General features: G+C 43.3%; 2 protein-coding genes across 4 annotated transcripts; one reads left to right on the top strand and one right to left on the bottom strand.

The window, feature by feature from the left end:
* Window positions 1-1,495: 1,495 nt before the first annotated feature.
* Window positions 1,496-6,806, bottom strand: rnf6 (ring finger protein (C3H2C3 type) 6). The gene is made up of 4 exons (XM_084033499.1): window positions 6,710-6,806; window positions 5,386-5,541; window positions 4,799-4,963; window positions 1,496-4,326 (listed from the first exon to the last, which is right to left on the bottom strand). The coding sequence occupies exons 2-4, from the start codon at window positions 5,525-5,527 to the stop codon at window positions 2,471-2,473; spliced, it is 2,163 nt and encodes a 720-aa protein (XP_083889625.1). The 5' UTR covers window positions 5,528-5,541; window positions 6,710-6,806; the 3' UTR covers window positions 1,496-2,470.
* A 728-nt stretch (window positions 6,807-7,534) lies between these two features.
* cdk8 (cyclin dependent kinase 8) lies at window positions 7,535-14,601 on the top strand. Of its 3 annotated transcripts, none has more exons than XM_084033313.1 (13): window positions 7,535-7,971; window positions 9,203-9,278; window positions 9,671-9,781; window positions 10,338-10,478; window positions 11,179-11,236; window positions 11,321-11,452; window positions 11,563-11,706; window positions 12,264-12,333; window positions 12,526-12,598; window positions 12,771-12,868; window positions 13,066-13,162; window positions 13,263-13,421; window positions 13,551-14,601. In XM_084033313.1, exons 1-13 carry the CDS (start codon window positions 7,844-7,846, stop codon window positions 13,674-13,676), a joined length of 1,413 nt encoding a protein of 470 aa, XP_083889439.1. In that variant the 5' UTR covers window positions 7,535-7,843; the 3' UTR covers window positions 13,677-14,601. The 3 variants fall into 3 exon arrangements, with proteins under 3 accessions (XP_083889439.1, XP_083889438.1, XP_083889437.1); XM_084033312.1 differs by having other exon boundaries at window positions 7,711-7,971; window positions 13,066-13,144; XM_084033311.1 differs by having other exon boundaries at window positions 7,711-7,971; window positions 13,066-13,153.
* Window positions 14,602-15,785: the final 1,184 nt, after the last annotated feature.

The raw sequence follows: 15,785 nt of genomic DNA, 5'->3' as shown, positions 1-15,785 counted from the left end.
GTAAAAACGTAGTTTAACAGTTGTACCAGTGGAGAAGAGTCATTAGTCATTACAATGAATCAACCTAAACCCATTGAACAGTCACACGGCGAAACACAGCAGTTAGCTAACAATGGCTAACAATCATTAGCTTACAGTGGCTAACAATCGTTAGCTAACAATGGCTAACAATCGTTTGCTAACTGTTAGCTAAATAGCATTGTCATTCATGAGTTTAAAACGTTAAACGTTACACAAAGCGTTAATAATAACTTTAACCCTCGAAGTTAACGCTAGCTTAAGCTAAGTCACTAACATTACACATTCTGAATAACATTAACTAATTTAGCCGCGACGGTTTAAAGCGATATAAAGCCACCAAACGTACATAGAAAAGTTCGTAATTACGTTTGCAGCATCTTCCCGTCTCCTTTGTACATTTTATCCGATCGGTTTGTTTAAAAAAAACTTTTTTTGCCACAAAATTGGATATATAGAAGAGACTTGTTGGTGGCGCGGTTTAGGGCAGCCGTTGACATCCTCTCGTTCAAAGCTACGCGCGCGCAAAGGAATGGCTAGGGCGCATGCGCATACACACTATGTTTCGAATTTCCAGGCACAACAAACCTGCATATTTTTTTTTATTCAATTCTGTTAAGGAGCAGAGAAGAAACCCATGTCTTCATTTTATTACATAGTAACGTATTCATCTTAATTGTTTACTCTCACCACATTGTAACATAATACATATTCATATTTCAAAAGTTGATTTCCATCTTATTAAATAGGAACAGAATAAATATTCACTTCTGAGCTCAGCGGTCACAACCCTCTCCCAAGGTGGACATAAGCTGAACGGTATCCTAACAAAAACCAGGTTTACCGAGACACTGGTCCTTTCCGTCAGCACTCACACACACACACTCACATGCACACTCAAACAATAGAAACTTACCGCACCCTCACACACCATACTGCATAATTCCTGTAGTTTTAGTAGTGACACGTTAACTGCGAAGGTGTAGTAGCTGTTGTGTATTGTTGACGATGCACAAAGTGACCCTGGTGGCAACACTGACTCGGCGGTTGAACTAAATAACTCGACGTGGCTACACGACAAATGGCATGTGTAACATAAAGAAAAAACACCATGAAGAGCGTACTGGAATATCATATTAATAACACTGCCTCAATCATGTGTGGCACTGGAAGTGATATACACTGCAACCATTGCACTGGTACAGACCAGAATTAGAAAGAGGTGCATTAAGTGATTCTCAGCACATGACGTTTTGGAGTCACAGCTGCAGCAGATGAAGAATTGTCCAGCACTTATCTCATGAAGAAGGATTTTGGAGTTAGCTGGACAACTGTAAAAAAATATTTTTTTATCTTCATGCTGCAGGTCTTTGTTCAGCAGATGTCTCAGGCAAACTACTCAAATCAACTTTACGACACAGGCCCCAGGGTGTCTGTCAGGTATGGATTCGCAACAGGAACCAAGAGGAAACGTTGATTTCAGGGTAAACAAGACTTTGTTTTTAAGTGGAGATGATAATCAGGCATTACAATGTAAACAACAATGAACAGCAAAACAAACAATACTGTCTTTCCTCTCCGTATTGCACAACTCATACTAAATTACATCTCTGAATTCCTGATTATCACATGCCTTCCGCATTTCATTTGTGCTGCTCATGAGTAATGTTAATGATTTCAAAGTGGCTGATTTTAGTGGGTCATTTTATGGATGAATTCTGTATCGCAATCGTACAGAATTGTATGTATGAAAGAGCTTAACAAACAAATACTACTAGACGTACAGAATAAAACTTGTTTCAAAATTAAATACATAGCTCATACACATCCCAATAAATCATACATTTCTTAACCAACTGTAAAGGGACACTTTAAAATGGATGCTGAAGCTTTAAAATGGTGTATGTTAAAAAAAAGAAATGAAGGTTTTTCTGCTTCCATTTTAAAACAGATGGCATGTGAGGAGCAGCTTGCTTCGAAACCCTTAAATACAAGCAGTGGTGAGTTATTTACAGCTTATACTGAATAAATCAAGTCTAGAAGTGATTTGTGTAGACCAGCTGTGACAAAGAGACGTCACGTGTATCAGACATTAAAGAGTTAAAGTGAGACTAGTCAGCAGCGGCTACTGGAGCTCCTTAAGCATTAATGCCATCCCTTGACATGGGCCACTTAAGCTTTGTGACAGAGACCAGTGAAACAGGTCATAAGAAGGAGATAATAAAACAATAAGTTGCTGAAAACAAAGACTCTAAAAAAATAAAGTTTTGTTAATTCTCTGCATTTATAGTTTCTTTTTTTCCCGCACTTTTGGTTCAACCTTCAACTTCAACACAATGGATATTTTCAAAGAAATTAAACCATGAAAGCGCTATGTACATGCAAAGCCCACTTGGGTCTGCTCAGTTCAGCCAGCCAGGAACTTGATAGTTGTGTTTGTGAACAAATTGGGTCAGTCATGATGCACTGCGAGTATGGGCTGCCTGCAGATGGGGCAGGTGTTGTTTTCAGAGAGCCAGCGGTCAATGCAGTGGATGTGAAATTCATGGGAGCAGGGCAGGCGCCGCAGCTTGTTGCCCTGGGCATACTCATTGATGCAAACGCTGCACGCTCGACCTATCTCCCCCTCCAGGCTGGCCTGACCATAGGTACGCGTGGATAGATTGTCAATCTGCTCTTTGGTCAGGCCCCTGGGGTGTTCGTCATCCTCCTCGTCGTTGAGCAAGAAGAAGTGTGCCAGTCGGAGGATGGGTAGAGTACCGTTTTCTACCAGGTTGTTTGTGTCTCTGCTGGTGGCTCGTCCCTCCGTGGTGCTCACTACCCCTCCTCCGAGCCTGGCCTGCCCACCCTGGTCCTCCTCGCTTCCCACCAGCCCCACCCTCTCCGGATCCACCCCACCTGTCCCAACTTGGCCGGCTTCGGTCTCATTTGTATGTAGACGACTGGCTGAGCCGGTGCTGTTATTCGTTGTATTGGTAGCATCTGTGTGGCTCGGTGCAACAGTTTCAGAATCGGCCTCTGTCTCCATTAGGGAGCTCAACTCCCCAAATCCGGTCATGATCTGGCGCAAGATGGAACGCAGAGCGGTGGAGTTGGGCTCCCCCAGGCCCGTCTCACTGATGCGCCTCAGTGGAATCCGGATAGTGCTCACATAGGTGCGGATGCCGGCTCGCTCCGAGCGGGAGATGGTGCGTCTAAATCCGCCACTGTCACTTTCGAAGGTGACCGTATTCTCAGCAACCCGGGCACGGGAACGAGTTCTGCTGGCGATACTGTCCCGATCGCGGTTTTCGCCAGGCCGGATCCTCCTCACCTGCAGGTCCAACATGATGGTTGGGTGCCGTCGCACCGCTGAACTTCCTGCTCCTACTACGTGCGATTCACTATCGCGTTCTGCTGCCTCCACAGCTGGCTCAGTCAGAGCTGCAGGTTCTGCCACAGCCTCCACGGTCTCCATGGAAACAGAGCTTGTGCCACTGCCTGGCTCAACAATGTGGATGGCAGAGCCACTGACACCAATGCTTGATGGTGGAGAGGTACTGGCAACAGGTATTCTGTGCAACGGGGAACGGCTGCGCCTTGACAAGCGGGATGAAACCCCACCACCTGCTGCAGCCCTGCGTGCACGGCCACGTGATCGAGTCCTACTGCCACGCGATTCGTGTCCCACCGCCGGGGCCTGGGAACCAGACGGGGGTGACACACGGGGACAGTCTAAAGAAGCAGACATATCATCACTGGCCTGCTCTACATCTGCATTCAGGGCTTGACGTTGCAACGGTGTCGTTTGATCTAGAGGAGGGTTGGGGACTGCAGGAGGTGGTGCTAAGGAGTGCAAAGTGGCGCTTCTTCTCTGAGGGGCAGCTGGGGCGGCCACTGGTGCAGGAAGTGCAGGGGGACTCATAGAAAGAGTGGTAGTGCTGCTGCGTGTACGCCGTGTCTGCATCCTCCTACTGAGGGCCGGGCGGGGGGTGGGGTACGGGACTGGCCTTGGCGTGGTTGAGGGGCGAGGGTTAGCGAAAGATGAAGCAGTGCGTATTGAGGGGGAAGTAATGCTTGGGGCAGCCACCGGCACCTCTGCAGTGTCCACAGTGTCATTGTGCTCCCCCGGCTCTGGCTGATCATGGTTAATGTTGATCTCCAGGCTAAAGCGGAATTCTCCACTGTTCGGGTTGGTCCGGCTGACAGCCCGCCATGTTTGGTTGCCACTCTGCCCACTGCGAGTAGCATTACCAGTGCGTCTAAAAGTGTTCAGCCACTCCAGTAATGAGTCACCATTAGAAGTTTCTGCTCCAGGCTCTGCGGCCCCTGTAAAAAAAACAAATAGGGTAAGACTGTAAAAAATGTATTCTCTTGTACAGAGGAACCTTAATAAAAAAAAGACTGCAATTTCCTGTTTTCCATTTACAACACTGATAGTTTTAGTCTGTTTCATATCTTAGTCAAAGCATGCACTTCCTTTGTATGTGCTGCCAGGTTAAACCAGACTCAGTAGAACAAATTGTCTTGCAACCTTGTTTAAACCTTGCTAAAGCTTTTGCAAAACTACAATAAGATGCATCTTTATTCCTCATGAATGACAATTATTGATAAATAATTGTCATCTGTTTTACATTTCTCAAAGTCCAGTCCTGAGACATTATGTAATATAATTACGTGATGTTTTGTTGGCTACTTTGTTCATCAACAGGGAATTAACCCAAGCCACATTGCATCAAGGAGAGTGAAAGCCAGATTTGGAAAGGTCCGACAGCGTCAAGTCCTTCCCCAGCCTCCCTACCTGCTACTCGTCTCCCTCCAGACGCTCTCTCGTCCCCCTCGCTGCTACCGCTCTGCTGTTCTCCAGAATCAGCAGTCTGCAAGCGCTGCTCAGTACGGGGCTGAGATGACATGCGCTCTTTTGCACCATCAAGACGCTGCCGAAGCTCCTCCGCAGTCACCTCCCCTGTGAAACACATGAACGTGCAGGCATGTGCTGTCAGCACTAGTGGGTCATGAAGAACTGCGCCTGCTCCTATAGTAAGAGCAGAGTATGTCTACCACACATTGTGACATACTGTAGAGTTTAACTTACTTGGAGCATATGTAAATTAAGGTTACACTGACTATCCCAGTATGTAGAAAAAGAAAACAAACAGAATCAGAACACTTTATTAATCCCTCAGGAAATTGTACAGCTGCAACTGAGATAAGATGAGGGAGCAGGAGAAAGGCATGTGCTCATGAATAAAGAGTCAATGTGACAGGTCCTACACACAGTCGCCAAATAGGTATGAAAGTAATCAAATATAATAGCACCAAATAAATGTTATTTATGTTCAATGTATATAAAATACACAATAGGGGCCAGGATGTGTCCCTCCTTACCAGGGGTGCCGAGCAGGTTGCTGTCTCTCATCAGACGGTACTCCTCTTCACTCAATTCATTGATGAAGTGATAGTATGCCTCCTCCCGACGAAGACGCTCTGCCTGCCTCCGCCGTTCGTCTCCCCCACCAGGAGGGTCCATCACCAAGAAGAGTGCTGGCAGACAGATAAGTGAGGGTGTCAGTCAGGGTGAGGGGGAGGTGGGGGGGTAGGAGACGTCACCTGAAGCTACCAAATATAGCTTTTACATTTAGCTTTCTATTAACTAAAAGGGGCTGACAGTCACGCCTTGAAGCATCTGCAACTCCACTCTTCTAGTGGAACATGCATATGCTAATGCATATCTGACTGTATTTTGTAAAGATAAAAGACCGTTTTTTTCCCCTCTCAGCTCGATCTCACTCACTGGCTTGCATTAGATACTACAGCAAAAAAAAATAAATGCAAGTTGGGAGTTGTTCGATTACCTTAGCCTTACAATGACTAATCTCTAGTCAAGGGCGACAGTTAAGACAACGCCATCCATTTTCTATCGAAAGACTCCACCAGCAAGAGACTGAGTAAAGCTACAGTAATCTCGTGAGCGCTGCTGACGTTTAGTCTGGAGGCTAGCGTCGTATATTCATCCATTTTAGCATGTCGCTAAATGCCCCGGCGCTTCCACTGTAAAGCAACAAGCCAATTAAGAGCCCAATAACAACGTAGTCATCATGTGAGCTAATGTTAGCTCACAAGTTACAACAGTAGCCACGGAAGGCCATGTTGAAGGCAGTAGGAGGGGGGGGGATAAAGCAACAAAACTGGCGTTGTCATCCTGGTTAGCCAACCAATCACCGGCCTGGTGTTGTTGACGGACACGCCAGGCGACCAATCGCCGCGTGGGAGAGGCGGGCTACGATAAAAACTAAACGGAGGTCTCCTCCATGTAAACGCAGAGGCAAAGGAAAGGAAAGACAAAAGAATCTCGTTTATGACAGAATAAGATACTCGAGAAATGAACGCCTGGCGACCGTTAACCGTGTTTCCGCCCCACACGTAGCAGTCAGATTTGTGGACATTCCCAGCACGCGAAGTGTCATTTTGAATGCGCAATGGGTTTAGTTGCTAACCGGAGCACTAGCATTATTAGCACATCTAGCGTTAGCGAATAGCAGTGTTAGCTGGGGGGGTTAGCCGACTGGCCAGTGAGCTGCGAGGCTGAATAACTCTTCGGATATAAATGTAACAAACTGTTTTACGAATCAACGAATGTATACAGAGCTTAACACGTAACCTTAGCGTAGTTTTACATGAGATGACAGTCACATTAAAAGGAATTTACTACCTGACAAGGCAGCGGTAATATGGACGGTTTTGCTTTGCTCTCTCCCTTCTCTCTCTCAAGATGGGACCAGTGGTGTTACATTACAGTGTCCGTCGGAAACAACCCCCTTTGGCTACGTCGGTTCCTAGCTAACACAACATTTGCGAAACGTGGCTCAATATTCATGAAACTGTACTATATTTCATATGCAAATAATGCATTTCTACCACTGTTTTAAAGATATGATGCAGCTACATGATACATTGATGTTTATGTAAAGTCTTATTGTTTATTATTGAGGCACTCTTAAAACAGTTTTCTAAGTAAGTAAGACATTTTTAATTGTATTTTAACTCCTGAATGCACAACAATATATCTTTGATCAAATATTAAATTTGTATCCATATACGTTTTAAATACTGCTCTAGTGCATTTCTTTGCTCCATAAAGCACTTTGTATTTGAACTCTTCTAGTATTAAGCCTCTTAGGTATGCATTTGTATCACACTTTTAGAATGAATGTACTTTTAATGTTATTTGCTTTAATTCAAAATGAATAAATGAATAAATTCTGTTATACTGAGGCAATAGACATGTATGCAGATTTTTATTTTATATGCCTGCATTGTAGCACTGAAATATGCTACAGTATGACAGAAATACATATAATTTTTCAACACATTGTTGCAATTAAAGAAAAATATATTATATATCTAATTGTCACGATTATGAATTTCCACGCGGTGTAGTCTGTCTAACCATTTTCTTTTGAGCCCTTATTTCTCTGCCTTCTTTACGACATTTTTGCGACAGTGCCGTGCGCCAATACGCCGTCGCTACCGAGTGAAGTGCGTCTCTTTGGAGCAGATACCGGCTGAGAGAAACGCAGCAGCAACAAGAGAAAGGACTTCGGGATCGTTTTTTTTCACCCCCCTTACTACCCCACACCGTGTCACCTCGCGACCCCACCGCCGGCACGAAACAATTCAACCCGAAAATCTCGATGTGGTCGCTGGGCTGAAGGAAAGAAAGGGCCACGCTGGGGGACGGCGACTAGCCGAGTTAGTTAAACCGAAGCTCGTCGGAGTAGCCTGGCTGCCTCCCAGGCGACGCTTTAAAAACAATAAAGCAGCGGACATATTGAAGCCGGTTAAAATGGACTATGATTTCAAAGTGAAGCTGACCGGCGAAAGAGAGCGTGTCGAGGACCTTTTCGAGTACGAAGGATGCAAAGTGGGACGAGGCACCTACGGTCATGTTTACAAGGCGAAGAGAAAAGATGGGTGAGTTGATGACCAGCGAGGCCTCTAGAGCCAGTGAACCCTTCACCAGCCCCCTACTTCCGTCTCCCAAACACATTTAAATACCTCTAATTTATTTATTTCCACTTCAAAGCCACTGTCGGATAAAACAAAGCGTGTTGTTAGCTCTTTATCTAGAGGAATAAGGATGCTGACGAGGCTGTCAGTCACGTATGACGTATCACTATTGTGAGCCCTTTCTCTGGTGTTTTTGTTTATCTCCTCAATCAGCTGTGTTGTCTCGTGCTGTTGCTAAAGAAAAGTATGCATGTGTTATTTTAGTCAAAGTAAGTGGAATTTTGCAGGTGTTTTTGGTGAAAGTATGATACAGCAGGTGCATTTATCAAAACACTCAATGTGTATACATTTTAACACCATTACCCAGAAGGCTTTGTGTGATTTTTTTTTTTTTTAATTACCTTGAAAGTTGATTTTATTTATTTATTTTGGTTCTATAACATTTTTCTCTAACATGCCTATTTTTTGTCCTTATTACTCTAAACCTCAGCCCACGTTCAAATCCCTTTTTTGTGTATTTTAGTGGAGAGTGGAGAGATCATGAAATGTACAGTGTACACTCTGTGGTTCATGGTCAGCACCTTTAAACCCTCAACACCAGGGTGCCACCCACCTTCATTTCTCAACATTTTATTTCTTTCCCTACTGTTTTTTTTATTTTATGTAACCCATGAAACCGTCTTAAGAGTATCTGGAGCAGAGCTGAACGCAGCCCACACTAGGCCCATTATTACAGCCCCGGACAAACTGACTGCCAGAACCACACAAAAGATCCCCAAAGTGTTTAAAGATGTTAGTGTTCACTTTAGGAGGCTCCTGTTTATGAGACTCTGTGAGTTAATTCGTGCTGGAGCTGTTGGACAAGGCCTGAGGAAGCACAAAGCGTGGGTTTATGAGATGATTTAGGCCAGGGGGAGGGAGGGGTTAGAACCAATCCATTGGAGTGAGAGCCAGTCCCGGTGCTCTGTTTGTCCCGGCTGCCAGACAGGGCCTGTTTCCTCTCTCCTTGTATTGTTTTGAGCCTCAGAGGTGAGCTTGATTACACAAATCTGGAGGTAATGCAACTCGGCCTCTTCTAGCCCTTGTGCCAGCCAGCCAAGTGCCTCCCCCTTTATGTTCCTCTGCAGAGAGCTCTCAGGGGGGCCCACAGTCTGGTCTGGTGTTGATGTTGCTCTACCTCTTTCTGTGTGTGTAGGAAGGATGATAAGGACTACGCCCTCAAGCAGATTGAAGGCACCGGCATCTCCATGTCAGCCTGCAGAGAGATTGCAGTAAGAGCTGCCCGGCTTACCTTGTTCCTTTTTGTTTGGTTGCCCTCATGCCATTCCTAGGTGGCTTATGTAAAGACTGAATCACCTTCACAGGGTAGCTTTGTTAGAGTAAGCAACAGAACTCAAGCACAAGAGCTAGAAAGATTCACAGAAGAAGGAAATATACATTAATTTGATACATCCAATCATTAATATAAAGTTTGCCTTCAAAATGAACACCTGAAACATTTTAAGCTCAATTTTATTGTATTGTATTTAGCTGTACAGGTGATATTGTGTCCTCCACCTTATTATTTATGGTAATCAGTACAGTTATTTCCCCACTTTGAGAAGCAAATTCTTGATTTTTGAGAGTGTGTGGTCGGTCGTCTGACTTTCTAAGTATATTGCAGCTGCTGCGGGAGCTGAAGCATCCCAACGTCATCTCACTGCAGAAGGTTTTCCTGTCACACGCGGACCGCAAGGTGTGGCTGCTGTTTGACTACGCCGAACATGATCTCTGGGTAAAATGCATGCACACGCAACACACACTGCATGGCGTGACTTATTTAAACATACTCCATCGAATATGCCAATATGAGTGTGGATCTTTTTTTGTATTTAGACCAACACACAGGCACATACTGCAGATTCCCACCCATTTATGTGGGTTATATATAAGGGACAGCACAGACATTCACAACCACAGAATAACTCATAGCCCTGATGCTAATATATGCTGACATACACCATCAGACAGTTGAGAAACTAAAAATGGTTTTAAAAAATGATGCACTGCTGAGTCTCCTACACCAAAGTATTCCACATTTGGTTGTCAGACCTCTGCTGCATTACATTTGGCGAGTTAAAATGCCTTTTTCTGCCACATTGCTGAAACACTCACATTCCCCTCCCAAGGAAGTGGAAACACATGCCACAAGCAGCAGTCTAACTCACTTTGCCTTTAGCATAAATTTACACTTGTGACCATACAAATATGGGAAAGCACGCTTGGATTTTTAGTCATCGTGTATGCACGTAAACACACCCCACAATTACCATTATCTTGTCTTTCTGTAGCACATTATAAAATTCCACAGAGCGTCCAAGGCCAACAAGAAGCCACTTCAGCTGCCGAGAGGAATGGTCAAGTCTCTGCTCTACCAGATCCTGGATGGCATCCATTACCTCCATGCCAACTGGGTCCTCCACAGAGACCTTGTAAGAGGATTGGGGGGGGGGGGGCAGAGAGGGAAGGGAAAATACTTTTGGTCAAAGAAAAAAAACAAGGCAGCAGTTGATGAGAGACTGGAAGATTGTTATTGGGCAGAGAATCAGTCAAAGGCATGTGAAGCTGCATTGATCTCAGTGTGTTGAATTATGACTCATAGCTTCCCAATTTCACATGCGTTAAATGTTTTTCATGCGCAGAAGAATGATGAACCGTAACAGGGTTAAGTCGACCAAGATTAGCATTGATTTGTTTTCATATACACAATATCTGCAGTATTCTACGTTATAGTTGTTTTAGTGCACGGCTTTTAATTTCTAGTGTTGCATTTTGCTGTAAAATAAGAATTTAATGTGCTCTCAATTTAGTCTTAGGTATTAACCGATTTTACTTGTTTATTTGAGAAGCCATATGATCATCCATTTACATCCACAGTGAGTTGGAAATGGTAAATGGTTGTGTATAGTATGTCCACTAGAGGGCAGCAACATAGTTTTGATTGTACCTCATGCAACACTGTAGTCTTGAAAAGTCTGAATGTAAAATAGGACTCTAATTAAACCGTATCTGGTCTGCAAAAAATAATCTTACTGGGCCAAACAATGCAGATTTAGTGGTTTTGCAACACGTTTTTTTTTTTAAATGTTATGGAATCACGTTCTAAATTGCGTATCTGTCTCTTTTCCTCAGAAACCAGCTAACATCTTAGTGATGGGGGAAGGGCCAGAGAGGGGTAGAGTAAAGATTGGTATGTGAAATCTCCTTTCTTAAAAACATTTTTTAAATGCACAGTTTGATATCTCTTTACTCACGGGTAACGTCTGTTCTGCAGCGGACATGGGGTTTGCCCGTCTCTTCAATTCACCACTGAAGCCTTTAGCCGATCTCGACCCTGTGGTGGTCACCTTCTGGTACAGAGCACCTGAACTGCTGCTGGGGGCTCGGCACTACACCAAAGCCATCGGTGAGAGCTGCGTCTGTGCAACTGTCTATGTGTGAACACGTGCAACTGTTCTACTGACTTAAATGACAGTGTAGTAAGTGTTTTTGTTTTTGTTTGTGTGTTTTTTTTAGACATCTGGGCGATTGGCTGCATTTTTGCGGAGCTGCTGACGTCTGAGCCCATATTCCACTGTCGCCAGGAGGACATCAAGACCAGTAACCCGTACCATCACGACCAACTGGACCGCATCTTTAACGTCATGGGCTTCCCTGCTGGTGAGAGGCCAGTGCTGCCAGGCTTGTGGAAGAAAAAGTTACTAAATATGCACAGATTTTATATTATATATAACTGAAATTATGAGGGAATTTATTGCTTGTGACATGAACAAAAATAAGCTAAAACATTTATGTATATTTATGCTGTTCAGCTACTATTATACCACAGCGGTTGTGTTGCCCTTTTCAATGGAACAATGTTTTATGTTCCTAGTAGAGGCAGATTATTTGCCTGGTCTGAACACCAAGTCACAAACAGAGCAACGTTTCCTTGCAAGGCTACATTTAGGTCTATATTTTCCAGTTCACTTAAGCTGCCATGATCTTTTTTTGTTCCTTCTACCATCTCTGCCTCTCTAGTTCTGTAATTCATCAGTCCGTCTGATAGATTTTGATTTTGCATCAACATTTAAATTGTCTGTCATTTATATGCATGAAAAATCAACCATTTTAACCCAGGCTAGATATGTTGTTGTGGGAAAATCGTTAGCATTCATACTGAAAGGGTTGTGATGCGTGGTGATACGGTGTAATCCTGGCCTTCCCTCTTTTGACAGATAAAGATTGGGAGGACATCAAAAAGATGCCAGAACACTCCACGCTGATGAAAGACTTTAGACGGAACACGTGAGTACCGCTGTCCTAGTTTACCGAAACATCAGACACAAAGTTAGAGCAAAGTTAGTGCTGTGTCTGCTGGCAAAAAGACATTTTTTGATTGTTGTACACAATTCTTACCTAACCATTTAATAACTGCACGTTCCTCCACCGAGTAAGTGTACAGAAGCAATGATGTGGATATAATTTGCTCCTTCACAGATACACAAACTGCAGCCTTATAAAGTACATGGAGAAACACAAAGTCAAACCGGACAGCAAAGCATTCCACTTGGTGAGTTTAAATGCCTCGTTAATAAGCAGGCAATTTGCATAACTCATCAACTTCATAGTGCAATTATTAGAGAAGCTTTAGTTTGGCTCTCCGGGACAAACGAAGCATGCTTCGTCATTGTTCTATGAACGGTTTCTTGTTTGAGGTTAACATTGCGTGCGATTCGTTATAGCTGCAGAAGCTGTTGACCATGGACCCGATCCGTAGAATCACATCTGAGCAGGCCATGCAGGACCCCTACTTTTTGGAAGAGCCCTTGCCCACCTCTGAGTGAGTCACAGCACACACACACACACACACACACACACCTACAGTCTGCATCCATGTTGTGCTACTCCTTGCTTTAAGTCATGTGACCTTGGGGTTGCTACCATGTTGACACAGGTCCCTTAGCTAATTAGCGTTGTGTCATGGGAATGTTTGAAGTTGACAAGCCTCTTTGTGTGTGTTTTTTTTCTCCCTCTCAGTGTCTTTGCAGGCTGCCAGATTCCCTACCCGAAGAGGGAGTTCCTGACGGAGGAGGAGCCGGAGGACAAAGCAGACAAAGTAAAAAATGTGCCACATGTCTGTCTACTACAAACATTCAGCATGCTTCACTTCATTAATTTATACACAGAAAGGCAAATGGACACATACAATAACATATTTTTTGTTTTTCTACCAGAAAAACCAGCAGCAGCAACAGGGAAACAACCACACAAACGGGGCGGGGCACACCGGTAACCAAGACAACAGCCATGCCCAGGGCCCGCCCCTGAAGAAAGTGCGAGTTGTCCCGCCCACCACTACCTCAGGTGGCCTCATTATGACCTCAGACTACCAGGTAGGTCGCTCAACATTTGACTTCTGGATGGAAAATAAAGCTTGCTAATGGCATGTCTCAGTCTAATGAACGTCTAAACCTTTACGGGTGTAAAAAGCGAGAAACAAAGTGTTTTCTTCCTCCCTGCAGCGCTCCAATCCACATGCTGCCTACCAGAACCCTGGACCAAGCACAGCACTGCCCCAAAGCAGCATGGGATACTCCTCTACCTCCCAACAGCCGCCCCAGTACTCCCACCAAACCCACCGCTACTGAGACACCCCTCCTACACACATACATACACTTCTACACACAGACATATATATAAATATACACAGTCCTCACCATGCCCATCTGAACGAATGTACTGAGGGTTGTGGGGTGTCTCCACCCCGCAGTGGGCACCTTTTGTCTGCAGCAGTCTTCACTGCTTCAGGATAACACACACACACACCCATAACCCCAGTATTAGAAGCACTGCTATAGAGCAAATCCTGATGGGTGAAACACAAGGAGGGAGGATTAGAAGAATGGATACTTTGATCGATCCCAACCTGTTCCCAGACGACATGAAACCAGCCAGGAGAAGATGGATTGGTGTGACAGAAATGTGTTTATCTGCTGTGTCATCTCCTTCCCTCTTCTTCTTCTTCACGTGTCTCCACCTTCCCCCCACCACCACCACCACCACCTACGCCCGACCCCAGCCAGTTACCCTCTCCCCATTGAAGCTTGGATAAGACTTAAAAGCTGCTATGTGACTGCCCGCGGTGGCAGATTCCCTGTCCCGACTGTCCTCCTGTCTGTCCGTTTTATTTTGTGTGTGTTTGTGTGTGAGTGTGTGGCCCTGTGGGGGCCTCAGCTGGGGACTGAACTGAGCTGCTGTGAAGCATGCTGGGAGGATATGGCGCCCCCACAGCTGTGGCTATTGAGGGTTTTTGTTCAGAAAGGACAAAAAAAAAAAAAAAGGATGACAAATGATTTTAGTCGTTTATAATTTAATCTGTTTTCATGGTTTTTGTTTTCGTGGCAAAAAAAAAGCAGTTTGCCCCGGCTGAGCGCTCGCCTGCTCCGGGCCTTACGACATGATGACAAAACCAACCAATCGCATGGAGGAAGGCGGACAGAACATGCATTGTACTGTATTGTATTGAAATATTTTACATGAAGCAAGTATCCTGACAATAAAAGTGAAAACATTGTTATTGTTAATTGTGAATATTGTGAATATGGATGATGGGAACTTACGTTTTTATTGGATTTATTATGACATATTTTCTACTTCAAAAAGAGCTAACTATTTCTCAAGAGTACGGATGAGTTTTTAATGTTGACATTAATCTTTGCACTTTTAAAGTCATCCAGTGTGAAAGCTCACTGAATGTTTCATCTTTTTAGACACCTCATTGTCTTCTATGTGACCACTTTATACAAAAAGTCATACATTGGCTGTTAATTCCAAGTTTGCCAAGATAGTTTTCTGTCTAATCTGCCCCCACTTTATTACAGTTACATACTGTATCACACATGTTCCTTGATATTCATGTACAAATTAATTATATATGTTAGAGTGACAGACTATGGCTTTCTCCCTTGACCAGGAATAGAAGTGCATTTTCAATAATGAAACTCCCTCTCCCTCTCCCAGCCTGCAGTCCAAAGACTGTTCTCTATGTTCCCTTTCCCTGCTTTGATGACTATCATCTCCCTCAGACTGTTTTTGTCTACAAACACACCTAGGGTGGTTAAAAAGCACAGATCTAAGAATAGCAAGTCCTCTTACTGAACCTCTTCCTGCAGGATGCTAGTCCGGCTATTTCAGTCTACAATAATATCCGAACTCATGCATGTTTCTAACCCTCTAAAAAAAACTTCTGCTTTTTCTAATTATCTGAATAGGGGTCCATGTCTTAAAATATATTTATATATATTTATATATTTATTTATATATATATATATATATATATATATATATATATATATATATATATATATATATATATATATATATATATTTATTTATATATATATATATATATATATATATATATATATATATATATATATATTTATTTATATATATATATATATATATATATATATATATATTTATTTATATATATATTTATATATTTATTTATATATATATATATAAATCTGGGTGAGGAGGAGATTTTTTTTTATATATATATATATATATATTTATATATATATTGTATTAAATATTATTATTTATAATAATTTATATTAATTTATCCCACAGTTCCCAAGATGAATTTAAAGCCATAATAATTTTGCGATGGGATCCAATTACATTAAAATAAAACCCCCAGTTTGCTCTACACAGCAACGCCCAATCGTAGCCCCGCCCCCTCCATTCGCAAA

Source organism: Eutrigla gurnardus (assembly GCF_963514095.1).
Source record: "Eutrigla gurnardus genome assembly, chromosome: 18".
In the NCBI taxonomy this organism is placed as follows: Eukaryota; Metazoa; Chordata; class Actinopteri; order Perciformes; family Triglidae; genus Eutrigla; species Eutrigla gurnardus.
Note: the sequence above shows the minus strand (reverse complement) of the source record. Positions and strands in the feature narration are given on the sequence as shown.